Source organism: Nyctereutes procyonoides, unplaced genomic scaffold (assembly GCF_905146905.1).
Source record: "Nyctereutes procyonoides isolate TBG_1078 unplaced genomic scaffold, NYPRO_anot_genome, whole genome shotgun sequence".
Lineage (NCBI taxonomy): Eukaryota > Metazoa > Chordata > Mammalia > Carnivora > Canidae > Nyctereutes > Nyctereutes procyonoides.
The window spans coordinates 4,056,883-4,076,042 of NW_026575131.1; the positions used below are offsets into that span (position 1 = coordinate 4,056,883).

The 19,160-nt window shown below is 51.4% G+C and overlaps 1 protein-coding gene across 1 annotated transcript in view; it reads right to left on the reverse strand.

Annotated features, from left to right (window-relative positions):
- Nucleotides 1-4,892: 4,892 nt before the first annotated feature.
- Nucleotides 4,893-19,160, reverse strand: part of WNT7A (Wnt family member 7A) — a 65,433-nt gene continuing 51,165 nt past the window's right edge. The window contains exon 4 of the mRNA XM_055343965.1: nt 4,893-7,328. Coding sequence (XP_055199940.1) covers nt 6,849-7,328 — 480 coding nt within the window. The 3' untranslated portion in view covers nt 4,893-6,848. The remainder of the gene's footprint in view (nt 7,329-19,160) is intronic.

Sequence of the window (19,160 nt, forward strand, 5' to 3'; positions counted from 1 at the left end):
TCAAATAAACAATGAATTCTTCTTAGATAAGTATGCCCCGTGTAATATTTGGTACATACTTGTACTAAACTTGCTGTTGTTGCTTATCTGAAATTCAGAGTTAGCTGGGCATCTCGTGTGTCCTCTGACAACGGTAGGCACAGGGAGGGGCAGGAAATGACTGGGTCCGGAAGGTAGCAGGGAGCTCCCAAGTCAGATTGTCTTGAGTTTTGGTCCTGACCCCACCATGTAACTAACCCCATAACCCATCAGATTGCTGGAAACTCAGCCTGTGTTCACTGCACCAACCTCACTGCACCAACCTCATGAGACTGGTGTGAGGACTCCATGAGATCCTTCTAAAGCCCTTAGATCACAGCCTGGCACACAGTCCAGACTCAATATATGCTCCCTATTTGTATTATGTACTGAAATTGGATGAGCAGAGGAACTATAATCGATTGTTAGCCGTGCATATAAGGTAGTAGGTCTCAAATGTCGGGGTGTCAGGACTCCTTAACATTTAAAGAAATTATTGCAGATCCAGAGCTGTTCTTGTGTGTCTGGAGATGGGGGAGGTTATCTATTAATTGTTACAATAATAGAAATTGAAGCTGAGAAAAAAATGTAAATATTCATGCATTCATTTTAAATGAGAATGAGCCCACTGTGTTTACATAAATAACATATTTTAAATGAAAATAGCTCTATGTTTTAAAACCAATAAAATAAAACAGTGGGGAAAAGTGGCATTTGTTTTACATTTTTGCCCATTTCTTCCATGCTTGGCTTCACTGAAGTCGGCTGGAGGCTCATGTCCGCCACTGCATCCAGGCTCCTGTGCTAGCACCCGCCATCTGGCCTTTAGAAAAGCCCACTGTATACCTATGAGTGCACGAGTGTGAAAAAGGCAAGTGTGTTAGTATTACCATAAAAATGGTCGTGACCTTCTGATCTCCTAATCCTGGGAGAGGTCCACGGGCCACACGTTGAGAATCCCCCTCTGGGACCCAATCCAGCAGAGGCCCCTCACGGCCCCAGAGCCACCTGCTGATGGGGACAGAATGCAGGCCAGCTGTGAGGCAGTGCTGGTGGGGTCTCAGCCACTGTGGCTAGTCACAGCTACCGTAGGCTCTGAGAGCCGCAAGAGGCCTGCCTGGGATTAGCATGCACTTTACAGCGGGGTCGCTGAGGCTCAGCCGGTGGAAGGGCCTCCCTGGCCCAGTCTGTCCACAGGAAGAGGGACAGGGCTGAGACTGGAGTCCAGGGTCCTGGACGGAGAGAGGGGCTTTGCACCCAGGCACACTCCTCTGTGTGAGGTCAGACCAGAGCTCAGAGGGTGCTCTCTTGGCCCTCAGGGGTCATTTCTCTCTTCATGCTCCATGATCTCCCATCTGGGTATGTTCTCTTGAGGGAGATGGCCCTGAGTGCCCTCCAGCTCGCATGCCCCTGCTCCCTGGCCTGCTCCTGCACCCAACACACACACACACACACACACACACACACACACACACGCACACACACAGGGCCTGCTGCCAAGCAGATGCCCGGGATTAAAGGTGAATGGTGAAGGTCAAGCCAGCTTCCAGGTAAAACAGGTTGCTCAATCTGTGAGCAACCTCTGGGTGTACATCTTGAGTGTGACCCTGTACCCCTGGGGGTGGCCAGTCTCTCAGAGCCTGTCAGTGAGGTCCGTCTGGGCTCCAGTCATGGCAGATGTGCGCCTGCACTTCCCCTTTGTGAGTGCCTGGTCCCTCCATTGGCCACGTGCCAGGCCCTTGGGTCTCTCGCTCAGTGTCTGTGTGAGACTGTGTGTCCGTGCATACGCACACGAGCATGTGGCATGACGCTTTCTCTGGGTCGGGGGTGGCTGACCATCTTGGAGGCTAACTGAAAGATGGCTACAGAGTTCTCCCGTTGTCTCCAACACATTCTTCTGGGGCCAGGAGTGTCGTTGTGGCAACCAGTGGCCACCTTGTCAAGGGAGCAGATGTGTCTGCGATCACATCAAGAGAGCTTGATCTGTCTCTGCACTCCCATCTGGCCCCGAGTAGGGAGGCGGCACTCAGGACGTGCCAATTCCTGTCCCCTGGCTCCTTAACTCCAGAAGCCTGCCTGCGCCCACCACCCCCACCCCCTGCCTGGGCCCAAGTGGGGGCCCAGCGAATCTGGGAACAGGCTCCAGGTCTTCGGTCATTCTTATTCAACAAAGATTTATTAACCCAACTGTGTGCTGGGCACCAGAGACCCAGCGGTAGCCAAGACGCATGAAGTCCTACCCTCACGAAACTCAATAAACATATTAATACCCAAGCCTCGCACCTCCTCAGCCCTTACACTATGCCAGGCATTGTGTTTTGCAGTTTACGTGTGTTGGTTCAACACCACACTGATTCTACGACTGCCCCTGTTCTACAAATGGGGAAAGACAAGCACCGGTTATATTACTTGCTCTAAACCACACAGCAGTAAGCAATAGAGGCAGGTTGAACACCAGGCATCTGGCTCTAGACTCTTAACCACTATATCGCACGGCCTCTAGTAAGTGAGAAAGACCATTTAATATCATGGCAAATGCCACAAAGAAACAAAAAGGGCGGATGAAGGGTGCTGGAAGCCAGGGTTGTTGGCATTGAAGAGTTGGCATTGGAGTTTTCTTAGTAACCAAAGAGATCCAGCCATGCAAAGGTCAGAGGGAACCGCATATGCAAAGGCCTGGAGGCAGGACAGGAACTGGCACAGAAGGAAGGCCACCAGCCACAGCTTAGGGAGGGAGGGGCTCTGTGTCCTAACAGATGACCTTCAAAATCTCAGTGGCTTCCACGGCAAGAGGTGTTTATCTTGCTGTCAGTGTTCCTGATCAGGAGGCCGCTCTCCTCCAAGTGGCCATTCAGGGACCATTGAGAGCCCTTCCTTTTGTGGTTCCACCGCCCATACCCTAGGGCCCCGGGGTGGCTGTGTCACGCTCTGGAAGGGAAAGAGCATGAGAGGTGCTGAGGGGCTGGGAGGGAGCATGTGACCCCCACCTCGAGGTCTGAGCCCAGTCCCCTGGCCACTCTCAACTGCAAAAGAGGCTGAAACAGGCCCAAGCAACATGACCTGGGAGAAGAAGACCCCACCATGGTGCAAACGTAGCCAGACTCTGCCACCAAATGGCTGCTGGGTGTGCCCACGGAGAGTGGTCAGGTTTGGGTATATTGTGACATAGACCAACGGGATATGCTGATGGATGGCGGAGTGGAGGAAAACAAGACTCAAGACCGACGACAGGGCAGCTGGGGAGGTGGGGAGGGTGAGACTCTGGGGAGGGGAGAATGGGAGGACTTGGGTTTCCCTTAGCCAGCTGCCAGGGCACCCCCTGCAGGCCTATCCCCTTGAGGTCCTTGGGAAGGCCCTGACCCTGCCCTGTGGAGCCTTGAACTAAGCTTAAACTTAAGTCCAGAGGATGTGTGAGTGCATGCCCACACATGTATGCACACATATGTACGTCTGAAAACAAACAGGAACTTTATCCCTCCCAAACCAGCCTCCAAACTACTTTACTGCTGCTAGAGTGCACCACTGTTGGTGAAAGGACTTTCCCAGGAGGTACAAGGCCCAGCTTGGTCTTCTTTCTGCTAGACTTGCTGTGTGGCCTTGCATAAAGCCCTACGCCTCTCTGGGCTTCAGTTTCTCCATCTCTAAAATGAGAGGTTTGGGGGCACCTGGGTGGCTCAGTCAGTTAAACCTGCCTTTGGCTCGGGTCATGATCCTAGGGTCCTGGTATCAAGATCACATCAGGCTCCCTGCTTAGAGGAAAGCCTGCTTCTCCCTCTACGTCTGCCACTCCTGCTTGTGTGCACAAATGCTCTCTCTCTCTCTCTGTCCCCCTCTCTGTCAAATAAATAAATAAAATCTAAAAACAATAAAATAAAATAAGATAAAACAGGAGCTTTGGTTCAAATTAGAGGCTGCATGCTGGTGTCCCAAAAGCCAAGTTCAGCTTATAGCCTACACCATCCTCATGGTATTTGTCAAAATACCAAAAAGGTGGGAGATTTTTATGTAAAATTTTGATTCAATCTCTTAAGATTTAGGTCTTTTTAAGTCTATTTTGTTGAAAAGCCACTTTAGGAATAAACCAAAGAGGGGGAAATATTTTGCTCAACACAGAGCCTAATATTTTTTAGCATAAGCTGTGTTTGAAGAATCTTATTATTATGGAAAGAATAGTAATACATGATAATAGTAATATTTATTGTTCAACCATTGCTCTGCAACTCAAAGTGCCATACAGTCATCAGTGTGAGGAAGACCTCGTGACATAATTATTATCCTACTTTTATAGATGGAGAAATTGAGATTCAGAGCCCAACTGAGCTGGGGACCTCAGAGAGGGAGCAGGCCCCAGGGTTGGAAACTAACTGTGCTAAGGGGCCAGGTGACACACTGGCAGCCAACCTAGATATTCTTCTCGAAGGCCTGGCTGCCCTCATGCCAGACACGCTCTCCATCTGGATAGTAGGGAAGGACATGGAGGTGATTTCTAGGGTATCTAGGGAGGCTTTGTCAGAACCTTCTTGATTCTTAGACACCATGAGGCCAGGAACAGAGGGACTATAGGCTTGGAAACTCTCTTCGCTCATGGTAGACTCTGGTTTTCTCAGGCAGAGATAAACTGTGACATGGGATCTGTAAGATGCTTCTGTATATTTTCTCCTACCTAACTGCCCACCCCCACCCCCATCCATCCATTCACCCATCTACTCACCCATCCACCCATCTACCGATCTACTCCCCTATCCACCCACCCACTCACCCATCCAACCAGCTACCCATCCATCCACTCAGCCCTTCACATCCCTACCCATCCCGACACCCAAGAAAGAAGAAATAAATGGTCCAAGGGAAGAAATCAACCAACCATCCAGCCATTTTATTTGTCCATGCTGTGATCCAGGCCCAGTGCTGACATTGGGGAGTCCAACACAGCCTAGACATGGAGGAGTGCCCAGTGCATGGGGCCATCAGGCTGTGGTCTCAGAGGTATCTGAGTTTCACCAGTGTCTGTGGGCACAGAGTTCAGAGGTGCCATCTCTTGGTGGCTCAACACAATCGCCAAAGGTCCCTATAGTCTGCCTCACACCACACCTCACCCGCAAGCAGAGACACCTGGGGACCAGCAGATGCATAGGCACACACCCACATGTACACACCACCCTGCATCTCTCAGGCACATGGAGAGAGACACACACATAGATGAGTATATACACGAGCACACACAATGTGGGCACATCAGCCCCCCAAGGGTACTTGATGGTGCAAAGTCACATGACTACCCCAAGACTCCCCAAGGTCATACACACATACATACACACACGTGCACACAGAAATGCAAACGGACACATATTAGAACACCCACAGCCTCTTGGAGGAGAGCCTTCCAGGTTGACAGGCACTGGATACAGGTGGACCCAGAGCAGAGAGGCCTTGTCCACACCTCTCTGCCTGTCTGCCCTAAGACCACGACATCCAGGAAGCCCTGCTGAGCCCTGCTGCTCACGGGACCCCCTCACCCCAACTTTTCTGCCCCATAACTGAAGACTATGCCTCACCTCTCGGGACACACAGCAATGGCAGGGGTGTGCCAGGGAGGAGCGGGCTCCCTGAGCTGGTTTCTGCCGAGTGGCGAACCATCAAGCTCTGTGATGGTCACCCAATGCCAAGGGTACGGGCCTGCCCACCACATGGCTCATCCCGAGGTCACAGCTCAGTGACCCTACTCAAAAGGCCTTGGCTGGGGATCTGATTCCTTTCCCAGGTAATATTGATGACACCCCAGCCCAGGCATCCAGGGGCCGCTTCTGCCCACCTGGCTAACAGAACTCAAGAACCCAGCTATGTGAGGGGCCCCATGGGGACCCCGCCTCACTCCTCCTTACCCCAAAGCAAGTACCACAATTAAGAAGAAGCACAGGCCACGGAATGATACAGGCAGACTCAATATAAATAAAATATTCATATAAAAATAGTCTCTTACAAAATATTCTCTCTTATCCAGTGGCTCACTTTCCAAAAGATGGAAACTGCTGGGAGTTTTATTATTACCCTTCCTCTCTCTCTGTATTCCAAACTGGATTCCTCTACTGGTGTTAAATTTGATCTGGGGAGGACTAAAGGATGGGAATCATAACTGGGGAGATGTCTCCAAATCTGGATCATCTTAAATTTCTGGATAAGTAGCAGCAAACAGCAAAAAAATATAAACGTGTGTGTATATATATCTATATATGTATAAAGGACGTCTGCTCTTAAACATCTAGTGCTGCAAGGGGGGGGGAGTACCTGCAAAATCAACTAGTAGAAATATCTGCATCAAGGATAATTATGTACAGTTCTACTTGGCTCCTTGTCCTAGTGACAAAATTATTCCGCAAGGAAAGCAAGCGGTCCACGTTGATTGCAGAAAACGGATCCCGATGAGGTGGAAGGATTCTTTTTAATTAAATAAATTAATATTATTTTTTATCAGAATAAATTGTTAAATATTGCTATGTTGAGGCCCCAGGGTCCAGAGCTCCTGGTGCGAAAGGCTCTGCTCCAGCTGAGGAGGGCCCTGGGTGGGCGCTGTCTGGGGTCGGGGTGGAGCAGCAGTGGCTACGGACGAGAACAGTCCAGGGCTCTGGGGAGATCTTTCATTTGGGCGCCTGCAGAAAACCCAGGAGAAGTGTCCCCATAGCAGAAAAGACAAGCTCAACATTCCCCCCATGGAGGTCCCTGAAGAGACCTGCCAGGGTGACTGCAGCCCGGGAGCTGTCCGGTCCCTCCTGCAGTCTGCCTTGCAGCTGCACGTGCCCACCTGGCCCTAGGGCGGCGCCGTCGTCTCAGGCTCACTTGCACGTGTACACCTCGGTACGCTCGCTGCAGGTGTTGCACTTGACATAACAGCACCAGTGAAACTTGCAGTTGCACTGCCACACGCGGGCGTACTGGTGGGTGTTGTAGCCACGACCGCAGCACATGAGGTCACAGCCGCTGGCCTGTGGGGCCGTCTTGTTGCAGGCGCGGCCCTGCGTGCCCACGCTGCCCGTCACTGGGTCCTCCTCGCAGTAGTTGGGCGACTTCTCGATGTATACCAGGTCTGTGTCCATGGGCTTGCGGTAGGACAGCGGCTTCTTGATCTTCAGGAAGGTGGGCCGCTTGTTGCGGCTGGCGCGCACCGGCTCCACGTGGACGGCCTCGTTGTACTTGTCCTTGAGCACGTAGCCCAGCTCGCGGAACTGTGGCAGTGTGGTCCAGCACGTCTTGGTGGTGCACGAGCCGGACACACCATGGCACTTGCACTCCAGCTTCATGTTTTCCTCTAGGATCTGCAGGGGTGAGCGGGGAAGAGCACAGCGCAAGTCACTGCATGTGGCGGCCTGCGGCAGCCCACACCCTGCCCACACCCCCGGCCCCCCACCACCTCCACCTAGCCAGCTAGGACTTTCTGTGATTCTTTGTGGTCAGGCCACAAATCCCTCTCACCTCCAGCCTTTGTGCCGTGCTTATACCCGGAACCCACTTGCTCTCCTGGCCCCCGGTCCCGCTCCTATCTGGTCCTGAGATAGATGCTGAGATCAGTCAGGCCAGTCCAGGGCACACAGGGGTTCCCTTTGGCCTGCACAGGCTTAAAAGCATTTTTGAACCAACATTGAAAAACCAGTAGAGGAGCACCTGGGTGGCTCAGCGGGTTCAGCGTCGTCTTGGGCTCAGGTCGTGATACTGGGGTCCTGGGATCGAGTCCCACATCAGGATCCCCACAGGGAGCCTGCTTCTCCCTCTGCCTATGTCTCTGCCTCTCTCTGTGTGTCTCTCATGAATAAATAAATAAAATCTTTAAAAAGAAAAAGAAAGAAAGAAAAAAGAAAATCCAGCAGATAGAGACTTCCAGGGTTGGTTGGTTGGTTGGTTCCGGCAAACAGAAAAGGCATCTGGCAACTCCGGGGCAAGATTCAAATCATTTAAGGTACTCAGGTCCAGCTGAGCACTGACCGACTGGCTTGGAAGCTGGCCACAAATGCTAGCATGGCTGTCCTGCTCACCACAATCTCTGGCAGCAAGCCCTGGAGCTGAACCAGCAACCGTCTCCTTCACAGGCTGGCATTCCTCAATTTGCTGCAGTCCCCACCACTCCATATTGTATCCCTGACCTCAAGTATATATTTAAAAGGTCATCTGCTTTGACCACTTATGACATCTGCCAGGCACAGTGAACCCCTGGGGGCAGGAACACCTGGCTCTGATTTAACCTTCCCTGGCAGCTTTCTGAGACCTAAAGGCTCAAAGGAATGCCTCTTCTGAGATCCCAATTCCCCTCCGGCTCCCATCACCATAGCACTGAGAGGCCACCCTGTATGAGGAACAAAAAGCACAAGATACCTGACCTTGGATTTAAACCCCAGATCTAACCTGAACCTGCTGTGTGTCCTTGGGCAACTTACTTGAGTCCTCTGTGCTGCGGTTTGCTCGTATGCAAAATGGAGATGATAATTGTAATTAGTAGTGATCATACAATGAAATACTTGGCAGCAACAGAAAAGAGTGAACTAATACACACAAGAACAGATCTCTAAGATGTAATGTTGAGTGAAAGAAGTCAGATGCCAAAAAGAACATACTATGCGATTCCACTGATAGGAAGTTCAAGGAGAGGCGATACTATTGGCTGGGTTTCGTTAATCTTTACATACAAGGGCAGTGGGCCACAGACGGCCTGTGAACCGTATTTTGCTGACCCCTGCCTTGGAATACCCCTGCAAGCAAAGAAGGCAACATTTACCAAACCCCCCATGGTACTGGATATTTAGGTTGTTTTCAAGCTTTTGGGTTCTATGGGGTTTTTAAAGTTTTTTCTCTCCCTCCCTCTCTTCTTTCTTTCTTTTTATAACTCTATTATAGAAGGCAGTGGAACTAAAGCTTCTCTTCCTTCCTCATCCTCTTCAGCCTGATTTCATCCCAAAAGACATTTATGAAGCTCCTACTGTGTACCAGGCATGGGGATGGGGATGTACTAGTGGGCATAGTTTCTGGGTCATAACATATGAGCATTTTCATGGCCTTCATCTGGACTGTTAAATTAACTTTGCCTGTTATCTAGTGGAAAAAAATGGACTGATGACTGAACATTTATTAATCACCTGTCCAGGCACTGGTCATGCTTTTGTATGTGGCATTACTTAATTCCATGAGGTAGGTATGATACCATCTTATGAGGTAGAAGCTAGGCTCGCCGAAGTCCTAGAGCTGGTCTGGAGGGCATCCAGAGACAAGGGTCTTATTGCTGGGGGTTGTGAATCAACTGCTCGGTGGCTGCTTACTTACTTCATGACTTTGAAATTGTCACACCCTCTCTGGGCCTCAGTTGCCTTCACTGTGACATGGAATGAAGGCAATTCCATCTTTTCAGGCCAAAGTCAGGTCACTGGACCAGAATCAGACGTCCAAAAAATAATCATTAGTTCTGTCTCTGGGCCTGGGCCAGTGCGGGTCCTGGGGACACAGAGGTAGTAACAAGATAAGGTCCCAGTCTTCAATGATGGGCTCGTGTTCAGGGTCGTCTCAGTCCTAAGAGCTCTGCCTCTAGGAGGAGGTGACCAGTGCATGGATCAACAGACTCAACAGGAAGGGAGCACACCCTGTTTCAACCATGGTATCTGCAATTCAATGAGCCAGCAACACCACAAGTATCCAGAATGTCCAGGGACAGAGATTCCAGTGGCTAATGCTCTGACTCCAGGACACCTAGTGTGAGAGCACCTACTGTGCACAGAGCCCTCACAGGACCCGCACACACATGCAGCTGCTACTGGATGAGCAGCCCCCTCCCAAAAAAACACACATGTCCCTTTCGGTTGTCTGTGGGGAGATAGCCCCAAAGTGTCCAGCTCTCCTTCCTGCCTTGGCCTGAGAAGCATGGGAAAGAGCAGGGCTCAGAGAGGGGTGTGGCAATGTGCTTTGGGGGCAGGGTTAGGCAGCAGGTTCTGGCTGACTGAGGCTTTAGTGCAGTTGGAGATCTCAACAAGACATGCTGGGGACACTCAGAATGGATTCTGACAACACTGAGGATGTGGGGCACCTGGAACCCCCATCAGATAGCTGGCAGGTGTACACACACTGCACGGCTCTAATAAGATGCGCTGACCTACAACTCAGAGATTTCACTTCCAAGGTATACACCTGAGAGACTGGAATGCTTGTGTGCGCAGCAAACAGGTTCAAAGACGTTCATAGCAGCAGTATTGATGGACATATGGAGAGTGCCCAGGGGGGTGGATGCACGGTATCTTCACACTGGGCACTCTCCATATGTCCATCCGTGGTGGGATGGATAAGCTGAGGGGTGCACTCAGTGAGACACTATAAGACAGTAACAATGAACAGATACAGCAAAGCACATCACAGAGGTCAAGCTCAGAAACACAGTGGGGAGGGGCGCCTGGGTGGCTCAGTTGGTTAAGCGTCTGCCTTTAGCTCAAGTCATGATTCTGGGTCCTGGGATTGAGCCCCGCATTGGGTACCCTGTGGGGAGCCTGCTTTTCCCTCTCCTCCCATGCATGCTATCTCTGTCTTTCTCTCTTTCTCTCAAATAAATAAATAAATAAATAAATAAATAAATAAATAAATTGATCGATCTTAGGAGAAAAGGAAAATAAATACAGTGGGAACAAAGCAATTGTAAAAGACTTCCACAGAATGAGTTCATCTATATCAAGTTCAAAGGTAGGCAGCCCCCCCCCCCAAAAAAAAACACACATGTCCCTTTAATACAATACAACTGGATTGTATTGTTCAGGGGCACCTACAGAGGTAGAAAGTATAATAAGAAGTAAAGAAATGAGGGCCACAAAAATCAAGACAATGGCTGTCTCTGGATGCTTTATAATTATTCTTTTAAATCAACACAGATGTCTTGTGTGCTTTTTTGCACATAAGCTATATCTCACAATTTATAAAAATGCAATGGGTACAAGAGCCACAGAGCACAGAAAGGATGCTCAATATCACTAGGCACCAGGCTAATGCAAATCAAAATTGCAATGAGATACCAGTTCACACCCTCTAGGATGGCCGATAGAAGAAACACTGGCCTAGCAAGTAATGGCAAGGGTGTGAAGAAATGGAGCAGCCCTGTGGAAAACCATATGGTAGTTCTTCAAAATGTGAAGCTTAGGGTTATCATATGGCCCAGTGCTATGACCAGAATGTTTGAGTCCCCCTTCTCAAATCTATGGGTTGAAATCCTAACCCCCAAGGAAGACAGTAAGTAGGGCCTTTGGGAAGTTCTTAAGTCATGAAGGTGGAGCTGTCATGAATGGGATGAATGCCTGACAAAAGAGGATCCAGAGAGACCCCTGGCCCCTTCCACCATGTGAAAATACAACAAGAAGGCACTGGCTTTGTTTTTTGTTTTTTAAGATTTTATTTATTTGAGAGAGAGAGAGAGCACAACCAGGGAGGGAGAAGTAGAAGCAGACTCCCCACTGATCAGGGAGCCCAATGCAGGGTTCGATCCCATAACCCCAGGATCATGACTGGAGCTGAAGGTAGACACTCAACTGACTAAGCCACCCAGGTGCCCCAGAGCTGGCTTTGAACCAGAAAGAGGGCTGGCGACCATGCTGGTATGCCTCCTCCAGAACTGTGAGAAATAAATGTCTATTGTTTATAAGTCACCCAATCTGTGGTACATGGTTATAGCCGCCTGAACAGATTATGACACCCTGCAGTTCTGCTCCTAGGTATACACTCAGGAGAAATGAAAACATACGCCCATACAAAAAGCTTGTAAACCAATGTGAACAGCAGCATTCTTCATAATCGCCAAAAGTGGAAACAACCCAACAGTCTGTCAATTGATGAATGGATAAACAAAATGTGGCACATCCACACAATGGAACATTATTCAGCCATAAAAAGGAATGAAGTGCTGACACACCCTATAGCATGGATGGACCTTGAAAGCATTATGCTCAGTGATACAAGCCAGACACAAAAGACACAAATTGTATGATTGTGTTTATATGCGATGTCCAGAATACACAAATCTATAGAGACAGGAGGTAGATTAGTGGTTTGGGAAGAGGTTGGGGGAAATGAGTGACTGCTAGAGAGTACAGGTTTCTTTCTGAAGTAATGAAAATATTAGAATATTATGATGGTCTAACATATCTGAGAATATGTTTAAAAGTGTTGAGCTAAATACTTTAAATGAGTGTACTGTATGGTATGTGAATTATACCTCAGTAGAGCTGGTTTTTTAAAAAGTCACTGGAAGGTTTTAGTGAAAAAAGCAATAGGTTGTATTTTTGAGGCTGTGACACCAACTGTTTTTGTTGTGGCGGATGCTGGGCCAGGAGCCCCAGTGCCAGAGGTCAGGCTCCAGGGTCAGGTTGGGTGCAGCTGCCACTCCCGCTGCATGCAGCCTCCCCTACATTGCCTCCCTCTTCCTGTGAGGCCACAGCTGGCCCGAGGCCATGGTAGTATTTGTGTGGGCCCCTAATCAGATGATGGCCAGCCTGTTAACCCTGCAAACTCTGCATTTTCAGAGCCTCAGTGATTGCATTATATCCACACTAAGCTGGGCATAATCAGCCGCCCTGGCCAGAACTGGCCACCCAGACGGGCATCCGGATGGGCACCCAGCCCTCTCCCCGAGGCAGGGGACAACAGCAGAGGAAACAAGTGTGGGACAAAGCCACATTCTTTGCACTCCCTGCCCCCACCCCTCGAGGCCAGGCTGGCTACCAGCTTCTCAGCTGTCCAGAGGGACTTCCAGGGCTCCCTCTACACTTGAAGAGTCTGGATTGTGGTTAAGTGACACGTGGTTGGAGGGTCTGCAGGCTCCAAGATGACACAACCCCATGCACCTTCCCAGTGCTTGGCACATAGCAGGTGCCCAGGAAATGGCCAAAGGTAAATTCGCCAACAGGAATTGATACCGGGGATTGATACCGGGGTCCTGGGATTGCATTCAAACTATTTCACGACCAGCGTGCAGCAAGCCTGAGCTACCACCCTGAATGTTCAGGGTCTGGGAGGCCCTGCCTGGCTGGATGGAGGAGTCGGGAGGACCCCGGGAGCAGGCGTGATGTGTCGAGGGGTGATCAGAGGGCTTGGAGCAGCTGCTATGGACCTATGTTAATATTTTATGTCCCTGGTTGAGGTGCTGGGTCCCAGCTTACAGAGCAGCCACCTAAGACTGCTCGGGATCTGCCACTTTACCATCCTGGGATGCAGAGATGCCTCGATGCAAAAGGCAAGTGAAGGGGGAAATACATCTCGGAGGCTCAGGGTCTGGTGTCTCAGTGTCTCTGGAGAACGTGGAGTTCTCCGGTCTCTCCAAACGGTGGCCTGGGTTCCGAACACAGTGAGGGCCTCAGATTAATGGGCTGGGGGGCAGTCTGGGGGGAAAGAAGTGGCTGCTCCAGGGTTCACATTTTACCTGATTCCTTCTCTTCTCTACCTGTCGCTGCTGGTCAGCTAGGAGATGCAATTTTATCGTGAGTGGATGGGGAGGCCAGGAACACAATTCTGGATTCACAGAGATCTTGTACTGGTTGTAACAAACGTGCCACTCTGGTGCAGAAACTGTGCGGGTGGGCGCAGGGGCGATCTCTGTCCCTTCTGCTCAGTTTTGCTGCAAACCTAAAACTGGTCTGAGAAATAAAGTCTATTTTTAAGAAAAAAAGATCTCAGGAGAGAAAGCTGTATGCAGGACAGTCTCCAGTGCTGAGACTGGGTTTGTCTCCACTGCTCCTTGGCCGGGTACCCTTGCTGGCCCTCAGTTTCCCCATTTTGAACTCAAGGGTCTGAACTAGATGATTCCCAAGGCTGCTTCTGATGCCATCTCTCTGTCTTAGCTTTGTATCCATACTGGTCCATAACCTATAGAGTGTTTTCAGAGCCCTGACGGCACCTGATTTTCCTGACACTCCCTGAGAGATGGATATTATCATCCCATTTCACAGGTGAAGAAAGTGAGGCTCAGAGAAAGGGAGGGAATTAGGCAAGGTCAGAGTGTGTGTCCGTATGTCTCTCCAGACCACTCCCCATACTTTTGCCTCTTGCTGCGTGCGGGGGAGACCACGTGGCCCCTGACCATTGCTATTGGTGATTGGTAGGTTGGGCCTGGTGCGTATCGGTCATGGGATAGTTTGAATGCCACTGTCACTTCCAGGTGGGTCTGACCAGTGGAAGCACTGGTGTGAGATGAGACGGCAGGAGGCAAGTCCTGCCAGGTACACCTCCTGCTCGCTGCCCCCTGGGCCCCACATTTTCCATCTCCGTAGAAAGATGCTCCACTCCTGTTAGTAGTCACTCCCTATTTCTCCCTTCCCCTCAGTCCCAGGCAGCTACTAAATAGTGTTCTGTAAGGACACCTGGGTGGCCAGGCAGCTGAGCATCTGCCTTTCAGTCAGGGTGTGATACCGGGGTCCTGGAATTGGGTCCCACATCGGGCTCCCTGCATGGAGCCTGCTTCTCCCTCTGCCTGTGTCTCTGCCTCTCTCTCTGCATGTCTCTCATGAATAAATAAATAAAATCTTTTTAAAAAAGACAAACACTGGGATCCCTGGGTGGCGCAGCAGTTTAGCGCCTGCCTTTGGCCCAGGGCACGATCCTGGAGACCCGGGATCGAATCCCACATCGGGCTCCCGGTGCATGGAGCCTGCTTCTGCCTCTGCCTATGTCTCTGCCTCTCTCTCTCTCTCTCTCTCTCTCTCTCTCTTTCTCTCTGAGTGACTATCATGAATAAATAAATAAAATCTTTAAAAAAAAAAGATAAACACTGTTCTGTCTTCACGATTTGCCCATTCTAGACACTTCCCATAAATGGCATCATACAACATGCGGCCTTTGGTGTGTCTAGTTTCCCTCCCTGAACATAATGTTTGCAAGGTCCTTCCGTGGTGTAGCATGTAACCAATGTGTCCTTCCTTCTCATGGCTGAATAATACTCCGTCATGTGGCTACCCCACACTCTGTCCCGTTCCTTGGGTTGCTGGACAACAGTCCCTCTCTAAACTCTCCCTAATTTCCTAGTCTGAGGGCGACCCCAGCGGCCACCCGCCACCCCTCTGGGGCGAGCTGAGAGGGAGCCCCTTCCCCTGGACTCCTACGCCTGTCCTTGTCCACCCTTTGGCTCTGCCCCCTGCCCCTTATCACGCTGACCTTTACTGCCATCCCGGGGCTCAACCCAGCAAGTCTACCACTGGACATATGGACCCTCCGGGAGGCTCATGCATGTACCAAGTGGCCAAATGCCTCACAGAGGCATTAACCGAAATAGCGAGAGGCCCAGAAAATCAAAAGATCCACCCATGGGGACTGATTATATAAATTCAGATGCTTCTGTAAACTGGAATGTTCTGCAGCTGTGAAAGAGAATGAGGCAGTGAAAGAGAAGGAGTACGCAGACCGCGAGCTCATTTGTGTGAGAAAGAAAAGCTGCGTGCATGGGTGTTACTGAGAGCACAGAATAATATATCTGGAAGAATACATGAGAGACTGGTAAGAGCGGCCACTTCTGGGGGGGGGGGCACCCAGCGCCAGGGGCCTGGGGAGGGGGGAGCCTCCCTTTCGTACCTTTTGAATATGCTATCATGTCAGGAAAAAGCCACCCTGTCCACAAAGCCTTCCTTGATTGTCAAGGCAGTCAGTGACTTCCTTATGGTCTTCCTGGCTGTCCCGGGCTGTGGAGTACCTGTCACCTCGGCCCGGTGACTGTCCACCTGTCAGCAGGTCTTTGTGGTGCACATGGACATGTACCGTTCGGATGCCTCTTCTAGGGAAGTCTTGCATCAAAGCTACAGCTAGTGTCGTGCTAGGAAATTGGCTTGGCGGGGGGTGTCGGGGGAGCCCTGTTTTGTAGTGTTTGCTAATCTCTTTGGGATAAATGTTCCTACCATGGCTGATTTTAAGCTACACATGATTTAACAATTGGCTCCCAAATCCCTGAATCTTTACCACTGGGTCTTGTGAGCCCATAGGACGCTCCAGCAGATCATGGGACCGGGAGTGGAATCAGCATACAGCCCACCTGCTATCAGATACTCCAGGGCCTGTCCCAGCCGCAGAACGACAGCCTTCCCGGGTGGGCTGCAGCCCGAGGCTGTGGGGACAGATGGAACAGCAGGTCTGGCCACTCTGATGGCCAGTACCTGCTCCAGAGTTCCTCCCAAGGCTTTGTCTGGCCAACATCGAAGCAACCCCCAGCCCAGTCCTGCTCCTCCCCTTTCCCTCAGCTGAGCCCTAACGAACAGCTCTGACCTGCAATCCCATCCTGGCCTCTGCTTCTGGAGGGACCCCCCCTGTGACATTCCTCGGAGACTGAGGCCAGACATTCACCTCCACCTCCCCAGCCTCTGGCAGAGAAAGTCTGGCATGGAGAAGGTACTGACCAGTAGGACGCAGAAAGAAGGCCTTAGCACATGTCTACGCATGTTCATTCACTTGCTCATTTTGCATGAAAGGCCTTGATGCAGGGAGATGCTATCCTTGCGTTCTCTGGGCCTGCAGATCCAAGCCGGGAGCAGCCACACTAATCCTCCTGAATCTAATGGCAAAGCAGTGCATTCTATGAAGAAGTGGAACAGAATGCAAAGAAAACTTTTGTCCTAAGGGTAGCTGCTCTTGAGTGCAGCTCCAGGAAGTCCCCCCCAAGAAGGCAAAGGCTGAGCCGGCAGCCAGATAACAGGAAGGATCAAATAGAATCAGCCAAACACAGCAGGATGGGAAAAGGGCATTTCAGACCAGGAAATAGCACATGCCAAGGCCTGGAGGTAGGAGGGATGTGGCCTGCCCACGAGAGAAATGGGAAGGGATGGGGGGCTGGCCACTCAGGGTGGACACTCGATGCCCTCTGGATGGATGCCCCATGGGAGGGACTGTGTGTCCATCCAGAAGGCAGGAAAGCCAAGGGGTGCCACAAGGGCCTTTCACATGGGAAGTGGCAAGGGCCAAATGACACCTGTAAAGATCATTCTAGACAGAGCAAAAATTAGGTTAGAGAAGTTCAGAGTGGCAGGATAGAGACGGGGAAAGAAACCAGCCCTATAGCCCAAGCCAGAGATGACAGTGGCTCTAACAAAGACGGTGGGAGGGGTCGGGAGGGGAAATACTTCGTGAATGCCCCTTGGGGAGTTTACTGGGGGCCCGGGGCAACTCACGGGCCTCTCGTATGGACACGGAGACTATGCACTGAAACTAGGAACCCAAAGAAGGACCAGGCCAGAGGAAGAGCATGCATGGAGGGCATAATGAGGAAATTCCAGGCACAGTGAGAAGCCCGGGGCATCTGGGGAGCCTTCTGGTGCCACTGAACTCTGGCCCGGTCAGCCTGGGTGCCCACAGGAGATAATGACTAGAGTCCCAGGCAGCATCCAGTCACTTCCACAGACTCAAGTGCTTGAAAGCGATCAGAAGTGAGGTAAACACCTATAATTTTGGCATTAAAAAAAGAAAAAGGGACACCTGGGTGGCTCAGCGGTTGAGTGCCTCCCTTCGGCCCAGGGCGTGATCCCAGGATCAAGTCCCACATTGGAGCCTGCTTCTCCCTCTGCCTGTGTCTCTGCCTCTCTCTCTGTGTCTTTCATGAAAAAATAAATAAAATCTTTAAAAAAAGAAAAGAAAAAAGATTACAAAAGCACAAATCTGAGAAAGACTGGAAACCTTTAGATAACCACAAGTTCAACAGGAACTAATAAACTGCTAAAAAGCCAATAGCCTGAGGTCATATTAACTGAGGTCTGGTGCCCACAGTAAGGGAGGCAATTGCCATGTGATTTTCAGAACTCAGCTACACCCCAGCAGATGGACAGACACAGAGCACGTGTAGGGGAAAGAGCTGGAGACCCCATACCAGAGGAGCTGGAGCTGCTCAGCCTAGAGAAGGCAGTTTCTGGGTGTCCTTGGTCCCTGCCCTCCCTGCTCTGCAGGCCCATCCTGGGGCAGGGTAAATGGGAGGTACTGTGTGTCCACCCAGGGGGCAGCACTGGGACTCCAGGTGGAGAGGATGACAGGATAGTGGATCCCTGCTCAGGGAGATGCCCGCCCTCCCCTACCGAGCTGACCAGAGCCGGATGGGGGCTGCTGGGGAGGTGATGAGCTCCCTGTCCTGAGAGTGTGCAGCAGCAGCAGTGGGGTCCGCAGTGGGGATTCCTGCACAGGGCAGGGTGGGGCCACCCTCAATCTACTTCTCTGCTCCCCAGCCTGGCCCCAAACCTGTCTGGAGAGCAGGAAGGATTTTACGCACCGCTGAAGGGAGAAAAATCAATCTCTCTCTGACAGGTCCCCCAGGAAGTGCCAACAATGTACCAGGTGCTAACCGGAGCCCAGAATTACCCAGGGCAGGATTCTTCGGCCCAGGAGGAGCCTTGGGGGAAACCCAGCTCCAGAAAACGCCTTGATTCATAACACCAAAGAGATACCATCAGAGTTGGCCTTCTGGGCCACTGCAGACTCTTGGGGCTGCCCAGAGGATCTGGGGGTGGAAGGGGTTCTGAGGGGAGGGAGGTCAGTGACCTCTGGCTCCCACATGGCCCATGCCACACGGCACTCCCGTGACTGGGAGCCAGTCACCGTCTGAAGCATTCTGAGGGGCATCTAATTTCCCAGCATTGAGTCCCACTGCTCCTTTTCACAGACCCGCCCACACTGAGGCCACTGGGAAGGACCTGAGGGCCCGACACGTCCAGGAGGACAGCCCACCTCAGGGCGGCCCGTCCCTCCTCCCACGCCCGCCTCCAGGTGTGCAGCTCCTTTCACCCCCACCTTGGTCTGAGCCACCCAACCCTTCAACAGCCTCCAAAACTGGCCCTCTTCAGAGCACCCCTGCCCTGCCCCCCGAATGCCAGCAGGACTCAGCCAACATGGATTTCTCCTGCTCCCAGCGCACTCTTCCTTGTGCCTGGTTCCACAGCGAGCCTGGGGTGGCCTCGGAGCTCTACAAACACTGAGTCCTCAGGGAGGCTTGCCAGCCATTACAGTCATCCTGTCAGCGTCTGCTCCCAGCTCCTGCCAGCCATCACTCCCCCTTCCCACTACTCATCACTCCCAGCTTCCACCAGTTGTTACTCCCAGATCCCACTGCTCACCCTTCCCAGGTCCCACTGCTCACCCCTCCCAGATCCCATTGCTCACCCCTCCCAGGTCCCACTGCTCAC